The sequence below is a fragment of the Corvus moneduloides genome, chromosome 6, assembly GCF_009650955.1.
Source record: "Corvus moneduloides isolate bCorMon1 chromosome 6, bCorMon1.pri, whole genome shotgun sequence".
NCBI lineage: Eukaryota > Metazoa > Chordata > Aves > Passeriformes > Corvidae > Corvus > Corvus moneduloides.
Window position 1 is genome coordinate 23,816,246 of NC_045481.1, and position 15,043 is coordinate 23,831,288.

At 54.1% G+C, this 15,043-nt stretch overlaps 1 protein-coding gene across 2 annotated transcripts; it reads right to left on the reverse strand.

The window, feature by feature from the left end:
• Positions 1-729: 729 nt before the first annotated feature.
• VRTN (vertebrae development associated) lies at positions 730-15,007 on the reverse strand. Of its 2 annotated transcripts, none has more exons than XM_032113435.1 (2): positions 14,756-15,007; positions 730-3,688 (listed from the first exon to the last, which is right to left on the reverse strand). In XM_032113435.1, exon 2 carries the CDS (start codon positions 3,685-3,687, stop codon positions 1,660-1,662), a length of 2,028 nt encoding a protein of 675 aa, XP_031969326.1. In that variant the 5' UTR covers position 3,688; positions 14,756-15,007; the 3' UTR covers positions 730-1,659. The 2 variants fall into 2 exon arrangements, with proteins under 2 accessions (XP_031969326.1, XP_031969328.1); XM_032113437.1 differs by lacking the exon at positions 14,756-15,007 and adding an exon at positions 7,102-7,185.
• Between the last annotated feature and the right edge of the window lie 36 nt (positions 15,008-15,043).

Below are 15,043 nucleotides of genomic sequence, written 5' to 3' on the forward strand. Positions count from 1 at the left end.
TAATATGGTCACCAAAGCTCCTAATGCCCTACCAAAGGCCTGAGGCTAAGACAAGACTCAGTCCTGCTGACCCAGCCTCAGGAACTGACCTTGTAAATGCAGAGCTTGGGAGGCTCTCCCCCTGCATCTGTAGGCTGCTCTGACTTCTGACAGCTTTCTGGGAAGCAAGAGCAGGTACTGCAGTTGTCACCACAACCCTCAGTGGTACCAGCCAGCCCCAGACATCCTACAGCTGAGTCCTACACAGGCATGCTGACAGACACCACAAGAAAGCTCACACACTAAGGGGATGAGGCTTTTTGGAGTCAGGCAGAGACCTCCTCAGCCTTGCACCTCAAGATGCTCACAGGGCAGAGGTGCAAACAGCTGGTTTCAGCCTCCCAGTACACCACCACCACTTCAGGGCAGGACCACCAACATCTCAGACATTGTCTCTGCATCCCTGCTGTCACAAAGGGCTGTGCCCACTGGATTATCTCCAGCCTTGCATCTGATCTGGAAGGCAAGTCCTGGGCTCTTACCAGGGAGACCACAGCTCCAGCCAGGCCTCCAGAGAGGAGATATCAAGCAGCAGACAGTCCCCACCAGGAACCAGAAGAGGACCTTCTCAGAAGCGGGTATCGAGGTGTGCACAGACTCTCGTGCCCACTAGACAGTTTTAGAAAGCAGAGAGGGAGGGGAAAGCCTTGCCTGGAAATCATGCAGGGAGAGTGAGAAACTACACAGGACTAGGAGTGGAAGAGTCTTTATTGCTTTGGTTTCTTACAACTGAGATACACGCATCCATGTTGCTTGCAGCACAGCAGAGGGGATGCACGGACACTGAGCACACAAGTTTCAGTCTCTCTGCATTCTAGACATCAGGGAAGAGAGACCCTAGAAAAGTAAGGCAGCTGCCAGCTGTGAGAGTAAAGGTTTGTGTGAAAGGTTATTGCTACAAGACCTGAAAGGTCATGGACAGCTTCTCCAGAGCCTGCAAAAGACACTGGCTCCTAGTTTAGCATTTCCAGCATACAGATTACAGTGAGGACGGAAACAAGTCCCCTTATCTACCAGCCTCTGCTCCATCTAGGGAAGATCAGGGCAGCCAGAGGCAGGTATTAAAAGCGAGAGCTTCACTGGCCCCAAGTGAAGCTTTTATTCTCCTTAGCTGGGAAGAACCCAGACCAAAGATGCTTCTTACATAAAGCTGAGCACTCCCCAAACCTCTCCTCACCTACAGCTGAGCCAGTACTAGTCTGCTCACTGATGAGATGCTGGGCACCTCCATGCTCATCCTGCACATCCACATTACTCGTTGAAGCAACTGCCTGCGGCAGAGAGACTTTCCATTTCAGGAGGCCCAGCAGCACACCATGACACTGGCACAGTATTGCCTCTCTTGCTCATCTGCTGAGCAAAAAGAGAGGAAAATTACCTGGTCCCTCTCCTTTGGGGTACTCAGTGCCTTCTCCTTCCACCCCTCCAGCCTCTGGGAATAGGCACTGTGAGGATGCTCCCATACCTGATTGAACCACACAAAAAAGAAAGCCAGAGACTAGGAACAAAACAAAACCAAACCAGAAAAAAAAATTAGTGAGGCCCCAACCTGGGCACCCCACCAGAGCCAAAGGGCACATCAGCAGAGGAGCTGTGGCCAAGCCAGCTGGCAGCTGGCACTCAGGCATCCACCAGTGTCAGCCCATCATGCAGAGCACGCTTCCACATGTAATAGGTGGAACGGGCTGTGAGTGGGAAGCGGGCACTGAACTCTTTGTAGGTTGGGAAGGTCTTCGACTCAAAGCGCTGCTGCAGGAACAGCTTGGCCTGTGCCTTGAATTGGGCAGTGGCGATTACATCCATCACAAACATCCGGCTGTTGGCTCTCTCCGACATGGCATAGCCCGAAAGGGTGGTGTTGCACGGCATGGCAGCCACTGGCTTATCTATGTGCTTGGTGGCTGCCTCCAAATGGCACTGTGGTTTGAGGCCTGGCTCCGCTCTTGGAGGCACCAGAGAAGCCACATGGTTCAATGGCAGGCTGGAGCTGCTCCAGGGCAGGCGATGCTGCCAAATGGCCTGGCCACTGCCCTTCCAAAACCAGTAGGCTGTGGATGAGAGAGATGGATAGCGCAGGCGGTACTTGCAGAATGGCAGCTGCCATTGCTGGACCTGCCTCCTGGCCACATCTCGCAGCTGCTTTCTCCAGCACAGAGAAGGTTGGAGCTGCAGGAGACGCCTGGGTGCTGGCCGGTCTCCATTCCGTCTCTTCCTAACAGGCACGCTGTTTGGCTTCAACTGCAGGAATGGCTTTCCTATAGCTAGAGTTTTCTGGTTATCCAAGGGTGACTGGGGGTGTTTGAAGTTAGGGTTCTCCTTGATTGCTTTTCTTCGCCAGTTATAGTAAGTGGACCTGGAGATGCCAGGGAAGCTGCGTTTGAAGCATCTGTAAGGCACCAGAGTGTTCATGGAAATGCATTTCTCCAGGTAGGATTTGGCTCCTTGCATAAAGATTCCTGCTTGAATGGGATCTAGGGAAGGACTTGAGGATTTTAAACTCCCCTGTGGATTTGCTGGCTCATTCACATCAGCCTTTTTTGGGACAACCCTGTGAAGCTCCTGCAACTTGTGGGCCTCAGACAGAGCAGAGGCATCACCATTGACCATGGTCTGCATCTCATGCTTCCAGGCATAGTATGTGGATCGGGAGATTTCTGGAAACATTTGTCGGAAGTGCTGGAGGGGGATTATATTACCCTCCTGAAAGCAGGACTGGAGGAAGTGTTTAGCTGCAAACCTGGCAGCCGCTTTCTGCCGGTGTTCACGAGACTGGCGCTTCCAGCGGTAGAAGGTGCTCTTGGTAATGCTGTAGCGGTCACGCAGGTTGGAGTAGGTCAACTGGGGGTCACTGTTCAGCAGCTCAAGGGTCTTCATGGGCTGGACAGGAGGCTCTGGTGAAGGTATCGTGGGTTCCAGCTCCTCCAGGCCAACCACGGCCACAAAGTACTGTGCTTTGAAGACCTGCTGGGAGAGCTGCTGCCCGGACCACATGATGTGTAGTGTGGAGGTTCGTGGGCCACACTTCCTGGGCCGGATGAGCCGGTTGAAATAGGGTCGGATCTTCAAGTTGCTCATGGGATAGATGGAGTAGATGTTACACTGCAGTACTGAGGCAAGAGCATAGACATGCCACATGTTGGCAAAGGTGCCAGGAAAACAGGTAGCTTTGATATCAGCATCAAAGATGGCTTCCAGGATAGCCATGGGGAGGCTGGTCATCTCCGGGGTCTCGTCAGTGCAGAGGGAGTAGCGGGCAGCCTGCAGCATCACTTTGGAATCAATCATGCCGTTCAAGTAGTATTGCTTGTGCAGCAGCATCTCCACCACAGTACGCACCTGCAGCTCCAGGCTGAGGCTGGGGTTGCCCCAGAGCAGCACACTGGCAGCCTCAAAGAGGCGGTTCCCCTCACCTTTGCAAACAAGAGGCAGCATGTTACTTGGGGCATCCTCAGGATAGAGGCTCCTGGCTACCCGGTCAACCTCCAGCTCCTCTTGGAATTGACTCCCACAATAGCCAGGCAGGGAGAAAGATGACAAGGTCCTCTCTGCCTCCAGTGCAGCACTGGTAAGGCCCTCCAGGCCAAAGCATTCGGTGGCTTCCTGTAGCTCCTGCAGCACAGACTGCACCAGCTGGTGCCTCTGGATCATCCTGAAAGATGGCAAAAAGAAAGAAGTCAATGGAGATGAAGACAGTGCACACTCCAGACTGGCAGCGGCCTAGCCTCCAGGTCCAGCTCCTGCCCAAAGGGCAGGATGGAGGAAAAAGGTAGAGGAAAGGCCACCATGCACATTCCAAGGACAAAGGAGGAAGCCTTGGTCCTCACCAGGCAGACCTGGGAGTGGGACATGGGCTCAGCTTGCTCACCAGTGACCTCCTGTGGGCAGCACATAAGACACACAGCCTCCACCTGCCTAAGTGAAACTAAGGAGTGACTGCACCCATGGGGTGGGAAGTCAGGTCACCTCCCACCACTGCATGCCTGGCTTTGCACCTGGCATCGCCCCTACACCCACCTCTCCCACTGCTAGTTCCATCATTTCCATTTTACTACTCCCCTATCAGCACCCAGGGAGAAGAGTTTCCCTCAAAGGGAAAAACATTTGTCATCCCTGCAGGAAAGGACCTGTGACAGAACCACACTGTGTGAGGAGACATGGATGCACCTGGCTCAAGCTGTTCAAGCTCAACAGAAAAAGGGGCAAGCAGCTTGCCCTCTCCCTCAGAGCAGAGCTCTGCAGCTGCACCCACTGTATGCACCAGAAACTGTCACAGAACCTGGGATGGAAGTGACAGAGCCAGCCCAAGCCACGGCTACTGCTGCCTGAGCTGACACTAGATGTCACTTGCTGCTCAGCAGACACACACCACCAACCAAGGAGAAAGCACAAAAGGAGGGCTTCTCCTAGATGAGCTACCAGGCAGGAGGCAAAAGTACAGGCAGAGTACAAGCACCGAGTGGGTATTTCAGAGTCTGCACAGAGTGCTCCTCCCTGCCTGAGCCAGTCCCAGTCCTGTCATACCTCCTTCTACATGCCAATTCCCACTCACAAAATACAAAGGGTCAAACCTGCACTGCCCTCTTTGTCCAGCTTTTGGATACCTACATGGTTCCCCCTCACTCCAGGGGTTTTCATGATGGCTGCACAGCTCTTAGCTCCAGCTTCATCGGTGCAGCCCTCTTCAGCATCCTTTCACTACCAGCCAGCCCAGGCTTCTCCCCAGCCAGCTTACTCTCTCCCTCTTGGGCCAGTTTTCTCCCAGGGACCACAACACTTCACTGAAATAAGACGTCAAATCTCCTCCATTTTCTCCTAAGCTTCACTCCTAATAGGTACAGCATCACTTCACAGCCTGCTCAATTCACATCCCAGCCAGAGCCCACCTTCTCTCAACACTTCACTGGTATCGCTATGCACTCACAGCTCTGTGGGTACATGAGGAACAGCAGAGGCAGTAAAAGCAGCAGCTCTACAGTAAAGCAGATGTCCTGCCTGAACTCTGCCAATTTTCAGCCTTGCTGCAGGTAAGGTTATTATTGCTGCAGCATCTATGGCCCCTGTCCATGACCAAACCACAAACAACATGAGGTGCCACAGAATCACGTGGACATATACAAGCTCTTCATCACAAGGAGCCTCCATGCTGCTGATGCCCCTTGCCTTTAACCAGATCACAGGTAGTCACCAATTGAATCCCCTCCCTGCTCCAAACTCCTCCACCATCTCCTGCATGTCAGAGGCCAGAATGTTCTTACAGATGCTCCCACAGCTGTAGAGCATCAGTTACTAAAGACAAACACAGGAGAATGCACACAGCTATGAAGCAGGGAAGATAAACTAGTCCTAAAATCCTGGTCTGAGAAAGTATGAAGTTGTCAGCTCAGATCTGCATTGTTATTTTCCTAGAAGTTGGTAGAAATTTACAGTAGTTTATAGAAATTTTGACTAAGCCTATGTTGAGTGACATGTGCTTGAGGAGCTGAAGCAAAGGCACAACTCAGGACAACTACAGGGCTGACAGAGCCCAAGTCCTCCCTCTCTGTGTGCTGTTAAACCCTTTAGGGGCCAGCCACTTCCCCCTGCAGCAGCCAAGGCCTGCAGAGCACTGTCCCACCAGAAGAGCCAGGAAAGGCAAGACAGACTGGAGAGGGTGAGGACATAGTTGACATACGCTAGAGAGCATCAGCAACAGCCCTGATATTTCTGTCCTAGTGGGCATTTCCCACCCCCTTATAGACTGGGGGAGATAGAGAGAGGGAGGGCTGGAGGCACAGCCTAATGACCATTAATCTTTTTCTTCAGCAATAAATCCACAGCCTCAATGTCACTGTCAGCTCCTGCTGCCCAGAGCAATCCTAAGGCAAAACCCACAGCTGAATCAGCAGCAGGGAGCTCCTGGAGCAGGTGGAGAGGGTCTTGGGTAAATCAGAAGCAGAAGTCAGACAAGCTGGGGGGCTTGGTTCATGGCCAGATCAAACCCAGCAGCTCTCAACACAGAGGACCTGATGCAAAGGGAACATTTCTCCCTGCACACCCCCAGGGAAGCATGCTGGAAACGACACACAAGTGTTCACTAAACCACCTCAGCACCAAGAAATAACCAAGGCAGCTTTCGCAGCTGATAAAGGTTTTACCTAACCTGGCCGCTTTTGCATTGTTACAGATAAGGAAACAGTTGCAGGTCACATTCCCTCACCTAAACTGATGAGCTGGTGGCATCCAGTAGCGCAAGTTCCCCCAGCCAGTCCCAAAAATGCTCCCACCAGCAGGAATCCAAGAGACTTCAGCCCCAACTACCCAGGGCCCCTGGTACCTCACAGGAGCAGGGGTGTCCACGCACCCCAGCCCACCTGGGTTAAGTGGCTCGCTTCCCAGCCCCAGCTGCGGGTTCAGGCCACCCCATTAGTAAAGGCTCTCATCTGACAGAGGAATATTTAAACCACCGGGACCATACAGCAGGAGCACAGAAGTGATAGACTTCAGGAGCTGTCTAGGCTGGAAATATCACCGGAGGAGATCCAGGGGTGAGCAGCAAAGGCAGCAGGAAGCCTGCTCCATCTGCCAACACCCACATGTCCACCGAAGCTCAAGAACGGGGCATCGCTCACCGGGAGAGGGAGAAGCCTCAGACCCACCTTAACCTAGGCCGAGCGCTGCAGCCAAGCCCGGCTTCGTCCGCCCCTCGGGCGGGGGCACTGAGCGCTCGGGTGCGGGCGGCGCCTGACAGACACCCCCAGCCCCACGCACCCGCGGCTGCTCACGCCTCTCCCGAAGGCAGCAGAGGTGGCTCTGTGCGGCTGCCCCGCGACGGGGACAGCCCCGCACCCCGGGTGGGAGCACGGGCGGCCGCTCCCCTCGCCAGGAGACAAAGGGACGCACAGCCCCGGGCCAGGGGAGAGGCCGCCGGTGCCCGGGCAGCTGCCGAGCCGAGACTGAGGGCAAAACGGGACTGGACGCCCGCCCGCCCAGGGAAGGTGCCGCCTCAGCGGGACAGTCCGCGAGTTTGGAAGGGATGGCGAGGAGCCGCGGCCCCGACGGCACCCAGCACGGCTCCACACTCACCTGACTCCGCGGGTCAAGTCACGCCCCACCCGCACCCTGGGCCGCCCCGCACCTTTAAGGGCGGCAGCAGGAAGCGGCACGGAGCCGCGGCCGCCCCGGTGCCAGCCCCGCAGTGACCCCCGGGAGCGGGCGGCCGCGTGCGGCGCCGGGCCGGGCCGACCCGGGCCGGGCCGCCCCTCCCCTCCCCGCCGGCCCCCGCCCTCCCCTCCCCCGCCAGGAAGCGGGCCATCCCCGCGGCCCCGGCCCAGATGAAAGCGGAGCGGGCCGGGGGTCACTTCCAAAGCTAAAGTGATAATGGCCATTGTGCCGCCGCCGCCGCACTTAAAGGGCCCGCCGCCTCCGGCCGCCCTGCCCCGCTGCGCCCCGGAGCGCTCGGGCACCCTGCGCCCCGAAGCATCCTTCTGCCCCACACCCCGCCCGGGCTTGCAGCCCCATGGCGAGTGGCAGAGCCCACTGGGGCCACGGGGTGGGAGCTGGGCGCCTGCGCGGGGCACCCATCGTGTCCCACGGGGAGCAGGCAGCTCCCAGGTGAGTGTTACTGCAGCCCAAGGGTTGGCACAGCCTGCATGCGTGTCTGCTCCCTCTCCCCGCTCGCTCCTGACAAGGCCACGGTCCTTCTGTCCTGCTAGCTAGGAGATGCCCTTTCCTCTCTCCTTCCCAAGTGGTGACCTTTCAGCAGCAAGGCCAGGCTGGCTGGATCCCTGGGCTCCTAAGGCAGACACAGCTCCCCGTCAAAACCCTCTCGTTTGTCTGTGGGAGGCACCCAAACGACAGAAACCATTTCCCTGTCCTCAGCTCTGGGCAGCCTCCTGGACAGCCTTACATCTGCCTGCTGGTGCCTGGACCCTCGGTGGAGCTATCTTTCTCCCCATTATCTCTGCTCTGCTGCCTCCTTAGCCTAATCTCAGGGCCGAGGTCCCCCTCCTTAACTCCTGCTCTCACAATGGGTTCATCCTGTCCCTTGGGCATCACGTGAGGCTGTGCAAACAGCCGCATCAGGCACCTCGCTCCAGCATTGCTAAGTTGCCAACACCAGCTCCAGCCCATGACCTCTTCACGTGTCCAGAACTCTAGAGCTTCCTCCAGAACCTGTCTCTTCCCAACCTACATCACCCCAAAACAGGAACCCAAGGAGCCCATCTGGTCTTGGGTGTGAGTCCTGGGTGCATTTTAATGACAGAGGTCATAGTTTGGTCAAGAGGGAAGAGTTGGGACCTTTGCTGTCAGTGCTACATGTCCCCTGTATGTGTGTAGCTCTGGCTGCAGGCAGTATCTACTTCCAGCCTATCCCTGGGGACCAGCCTGAAACCTGCCACAATCGCCCCAAATCCAGTGAGGGGCACAAAGTAACTCCTGATGCCAGAGACAGCAAGGCCTTCCTGCCCCACATGCCACTGCCCTTGGGGAACCTCACTGTGGCACTCATTTCTGAGGTAGCATTTGGCAACAAGAGAGCAGGAGGACTCACGGAGACGCCGTGTATAGGATTCTTGTGCAATTCAGGAAGAAACACAGATATTTCAAAGGGTAAGTGTGCCCAGATCCCTCTCCTGCTGCCTTTCCTTCCACCTTCGTCCAGTGGCAAGCACTGCTGCACAAATCAAGGCATACCTTCACTGCCTAGAAGCACATATCCCAGAGCATTTTTCCTCACTGCTCTTGTCTCACATTTGATCCCAGGAATGCAGGGGGAGGCTGGGCAAGGAGGGTTTGACAGGAGGAAAGGGCTCCCTGGAAGCTGTGGACTGGCTGCTTAAGAGTCCTCCCAGCCTTAGTTAGGAGTCACCACCCCAGGTGACACTGAACCCCGGCCTTCAGGACTCACAGGGGTCACTCTCACTGGACCCAGTGAAGCTACAGTGCAAGGAAGAGAGACCTAAACCATTCCCTGGTGAGCTTTATCCCCTTCAGACAATCTTTCAAAGCCAGCTCCACTCTCGATATCAGCCTGTCCAGTCCTGGCTCTTTTCCCCTCTGGCAGGCTGGTGTTCATGTCCACAGCTGCTGAGCTTCCCTTCTCATCCTTTTAACTTCTTCAGTAGAAAATGCAAAGCAGTGCTCACAGGGCAGTGAGACACTGGTAAATGCCGGAGTCAGCAGGGTCAGTGATTAACATAGGAGCTGGAAAACACACAAAGAGACAGCTTGGGCAGTTCTGTTATGCAGATGACTGCACACACCCACTTTCAGCTTATAAACAAGTAGTTAGCATTTTTCTGTTCCTTGGAGGAGTTCAGTGGGGGACCAGAGTGCTTCCTGCTTTGGTGCAGGATGCTTCAGCATTACAACCATGGAGCCTTTTGCAGTTTAGCTACGGCTGCCAGAAGCTTTTCTGTCTCTTGTGTTTTAACCTGCCTGCTTGCAGCCCATTCTCTCCCAGACACGGCTCAGAGAAAAGGTGCAGAGATGCCCAGCTGTGGGGAGTCTCCAGGCACCATGCTACCAAACGTGCTGTAAGGCAGCTTTTACTGCTCCACGTTTGGGCATGGAGTCTTCTCCCAGGTCAAGAGCAATCTTTTTGTTCAGCAGATAGAATTCTTGTTGGCTTGAACCTCATGAGGAAGGATGTCTCAAGGACCTGGTGCTGAGTTCTTGTATAATAAGATATGGCTTGCTCTGGTTCTGTCACTGTAATGTGACAATCTTGACAGTGACACACATGGGGACAACATTTAAACACACAGCTATCCACCCCATCAGGAAAGTTCCCCATTCCCAGCTAGGGGACCTCCAGGAGTGGAGGGAGTCAGAACACCCTACCTACTGCAGGGCTGTGCATGGGTGGACCAAATGAGACTATTCAGGTAGGATGGGATGTAACTGAAACACATCGGCAACCAAATGCCATTTGGGGCAGGTCAGACTGTGGACCAGTTGCCAAAACCACCTCTGTAGCTGGAAAAGGTTGACCCACACTACTTTATGATCCATTTATCATCTATACATGGGCTAAATTGACATGTCCATCCTCTTAAAGCCATTGCTGGTACCCTGGCTTCTGGTTGTCCCACCTTTCTCCCTCCAGAGCACTGCAGAATTTGAATCTCTCTGGGAAGTCAGGGGAGCTGGGACTGTTGACGGGCTGATGGAAATGAGAGCATGGGAGCTTCTAGGAGGGTCCTAAGTGTCTACTGTCTTGGCTGTCTTTCTCTCCTGTGCCTGGCATTGCTCCACAAGGAAAGAGCAATGAGCAGAGCTTGCAGCCTGAACTGGCAACAGCAATCACGTTGCTGCAGCTGCAATACGCCCACTATTCTTAGGGAGAAGGAAGGTCAAGTGGTTCTGGTGCAATTTTGCCCAAGAGGGACCTGGAAAACATGGAGTCCACCCCAATTATTGTGCTAACTTGTTTACAGTGAGTGACAGGAAGTCCTGTTTTGGCATTCATGCACATTATCTGGTACTTCTCATTCTTGGCCCTGAAACCACCTTTGAACCCACTGCCTCATGCCTGTGCTGGAGCCCTTAAAGTGATGCTCAGAGAGACCAACTGTTGGGCTCTGCAGAGAAGTCCTGTGAGGCACCCTCCGGTCTGTGCATGCCTGGGACAGTGCTGGACACTGGCAGACAGGTCTGCTCACATCATACTGAGAGGGAAAGTAACAAACTATAGGAAATTTTCAGCCAGGAGTAGCAGAGCTGGAGTGATTGAATTATAAATAGGAGATTATGTGAGGAAAAAATTTATTTAGTGGTGCTGAAGTGAGAACTGGCAGGCAGAGATAGCCAAGTGCATCAACCTCACTGAGGGAGAGTGGTTAACAGGAGTGACTTCGGCTGAGAAAAAAAGGGGCAACACAGACAGCAGAAGTATTGGGCCTGAATTTTAAGGCAGTGTAAGGGCAAGGCCCAGTTAGGAGTTTAATCTCACAAGGGAAGTGGGGAACTGGCCTACACATTAGATCCCATCTTGGACAAGAGACTGGAGGCCCTTAAGTCTCTCCCACACCCTATTGTCCTCTTTCTTTGAAGTGAATCAGAACTCAGGGTCATTCCCCATCCTCCAGCACCCCTCAGTGCCACCTCCTTTCCATTCTGCAGAGAACACCAAGGGCTCTCATTGCTGTTGTCCTCTCTCCAACTTAAAATAACTCTTTGTGGGACCAGAGGACATCAGTGCTGTCTCCTGAGAGCCACTCCCTGTCCCTCTCCTAATGGTTACTGCTTCCCAGTTCATCTTCTGGGTCATGTTCTGCACTAACCAGTCTAATGCACCAGGAATGCACAGGAGAGCCAGGTCTGCCTGCCCCCTGCCCTGGGGGACCAGAACCCTGACAGTAGGTCCCATCTCTAATTCACCTCTACTCAGCTTGGGGCTCTTCTCCCTTCTGGCTTCTGGCTGGCTGGGCTCTCTTTTTCTTCCCATTCTGTGAGACAGGAGGGAAAGTTTGAACTTGGTGTTGGCACTGTGCTCTTGCTCTACGAGGCCTCTGCGAGGCTCCCAGGTTCACAGGAAGAAATTAAATGTGAAGCAGCAAGTGAAGTACCACAGCACTGAGCAAGAACTAGGAGTCCTGGCCGTATCCTGTGGTCGTGGCCATAGGTGGGAGGGTGGGGGAGAGCTGGGAACTGAAGGAGATTCAAAGTCAAGATCAAAGCATTTCCCTCTGAAGCCCTAACACTCTCCTTCCCTCCCACTTGCACATAAAAGCACTCTGCCCTCAGCGGGCTCTCCTCTGGGGAGGGTGGGTGGAGGAGGGGTCCCTTCCCCCCCTTTTTTTTTTTCCTGCGTTACTAATAATTTTTCTCATAGGTGAAATGCTGAAAATCCTTGACCTCTCCTCCCCCATGCCTGCTTCTTACCCAGATCCAAAGGGCCCGGAACCGTTTCAACGACTATGAGTTCATGGCAAGACGTGGCCTGCTTTGGGGGTGTTACCAGCCAATGCCAGCATGGGGGAGATGCAGCAAGCAAAGCCTTTGAAGTGTACAGTAGAAAGACACTGTTAGAGGCAAAGCACAAGGAAGGAGGATTGAAAAGAAAGCAGAGCAGTTTGGCGCACAGGAGGGGGAAAGGCTAATTAAGACACAGTGTGGAGAAGGAAAAGGCAGAATCATTAAGATATCACAGCAAGAGCCGTGGTGCGGCTCCATGGAGGTTTAAGCCATGCTGAGCCTAGCCTATGCTGTTTGCTCCCCCTCGGTTTCCCATTCCCACCCTCTGCTTTGGGGTGGCACAGGAGTGTGAGGGACTCTGTCAGTCAGTTCAGCTTGCTGATCCAGCTGGAAATTAGCTGGTTTAGTTCACACCCTAATACAGACAGAGCTGAAACCCAGGATGAGAGTTTTCATTACCCTTTCTTTACTAATGATTTGACAGAGGGCTAAAGCTTGTAGGTGATCCCACACCGAAGAAGCTGCAAGCTCCAGTGAGGACAGGTACCTATGAGGAGACTAGAAATTGGAAGCATGGGCAGGAAATGGTGGATTCAGTTTTGGAAAGCCCAGGAAGGGGATAATCTTGTGGCAGTGCTTCATTACGCAACATCACACAAAGCCAGCAGCATTAAAGAGGGGAAAGACGGAAAGCAAGCTACAGTCAAGGCTGCAGTTTTGTGTTTCTTTCTGTGATGACAGAAGCTGCTGCTTACTTCAGAGAACACCCAGGACCACTTGCCCCACAAAGGCAGTGAAAGATGGGTTTGTCAGGCTTCTCCTTACATCCCAGCTACAGGCCAGCAGGCAGAGAGGGACCACAGGGAAATGGAAATATAGAGGGGCAGTAGGGAACGACGTGAGGCAGGGGGCTGGGAGGCCAGGGATGCGGGATCTGGCTCCCTCACTGGTCCAGGGCAGGGCAAAAATGCGTGGAACAGCAGGCAGGGGAGGATGGGGGATGGGATATTTCACACCTAGCAAGCAGGAGCAGATGGGGCTGCGGTTAAACACCACAAGGAATTAACTTGCACTGCCTCAAGGAGCCCAGGACCTAGCAAGTCAGACCCAGCTCTTGCTTCCCTGGAATCATGGCATACACTTTGGTGACAGGTTAGCAATGCAGAGGGGGTTTCTCTTGGGTCTGTAGCTAGTCAGGGAGCTGAGATATGGCCCTTCAGTGCAAACAGACCCATAAAACTCTGCTCAAGTCGTGATTCCCCGGTCCTTTCCCAAGCCCTGCCCCCAGGCACACACTGAAATGACCATGGTGTTTGCTGGGGGAGAAACGTGAGAAGTAGAGCCGGAGTGCTGTAAAAGATGTAAATGTTTCTGTGCTGACAGCAGCTGAGTGTCTAGGGCACAGCCTCGGAGGGGGGATGGAGAGGCACCGAGAAAGCACTTCTCTTTTGTTCTTGATCTTGGCTGCCTTAGGAGGGTTCCCAGGAAAAATCCTGAAGCCGATACAGCAAAGGGAGCTCACAGTGTGTGCTTTACCAGGTGGGGGTCGTGGGGTGTCAGTGACAGAACAAAGGGCAGGGAGAAGGAGGAAGTAGGAGGAAGGGCTTGGGATAGACAGTTGTGGCAATCTCATCTCTGTGTTAGATCCTCTGACTCCCCTGGTGCTGGAAAGCCATTTCATCAGTCGAGCAGGGAAGGGAAGGAATATCCCCTCAACATAAAGTGGACAACAGAGCAAAGGAGTCAGTTCAGTCCGGTAACCACTGACAAGGTGACACACACAATTGCCACAGCTGCAGCACTGCCCCACGAGAAGATGTGACTGCCTAGGAGCAACCGTCACCCAGGTCTGATGCAACAGCTGAGAAAGAAAACCCCCATGATTCTTTTAACATAAAAGTTAGTCATCACTGAGGTCAGGTTTTCAGAGGGCTGATCTCTGCCCTCTGGAGCTTAACCTTTAGGTATGACTGATAGCATTGTGAATTCCATCAGGAAAAGAGCTGAGAGAAGGGAGATGAGGGCAAGGAGAAAGGCACGGCTTAGAGACAAGGCCGTTTGCTAAGGAAACACACTGATGTGTCTCCTTTCATCCCTGGGAGCATAAACACTGATTTTGTGAAGTATGATTAGCTGGACCGCTGGCCAGGTAGCAGCAGAGCAAAAGATGAAGGAGATGAGGATGAAGACAAAGAGGGCTGGGAGGCAGGGAACTGGCAAAAGAACACAGCTACTATGGGAAGTGGAACCCATAGGGCATGTGCAGAAGCCCAAAGGATCTGCAGAAGAAATGGCATCAACAGGATGGCAGGTGAGAGACACAGGAGTAAGGAGGGCATGACAGCTCGTAGGATCTCTCATCTCTTATCACCAGACTTGTCCAGAAATTTACTTGTTCTGAAATATTTCATAACTCAGAGTTTTGGGTTATGAAACCAGATTGCAGTCCAAATCTGAGGAAAAAAAAAAAAAAGTTGGTTTCTGTATTAAAATTGGGGTCACTGAGAAGCCAGAGAGGATCCATTCACTGACACAGCTCACTGCTGCTTTCTTGAAGTCCCTCCCCCTGCCTCGGGTTTCTCACTGCTCCGTTCCCGTTCCTGCAGCGGCGGGGGGAGCACACACTGGCATTCACCATCGCGCTGGGGATCGCTGCCTAATCCCAAATTCCCGGCTTGAGAAATCCCTTGCAATGGCCACTGCAAGTTGTGCGTCCTTTGGAAGCAACCTGAAACTTCACTGCCCACCCCAAAATAACCCAAATGTGCAGAATCAGTACTGGTACTTTCTTGTCTCCCCTATGACAGGTGGGCAATACCTGCTGCCCAGGCGACTGTCCCTCAGCCACTGGGATGTCCAGAGGGATCATTTCGTGCTTGTCCAGCTCCTTCCTCAGAAGAGGTATTAGTGCCCGGGTTCTCCGGCCCTGCGGCCTGTGGCTCGGCCCTGAACCCTGCCCGGCACCACGGTCCGTCTCCGTGAGCGGGCGGGCGGGGAGGAGCTGAAGGACGCATCCCCCGCACCGGGACGGCCCGCCGGGATCACCCGCCCGGCCCCGCCGTGTGGGGAGCGCGCGGGCGGGGCGGCGCTGACCACCCGCACCCGT

Bases quoted from the DNA above. Each gene is read 5' to 3' on its own strand.
- VRTN (XM_032113435.1), bottom strand. From the start codon at position 3,687: ATGATCCAGAGGCACCAGCTGGTGCAGTCTGTGCTGCAGGAGCTACAG.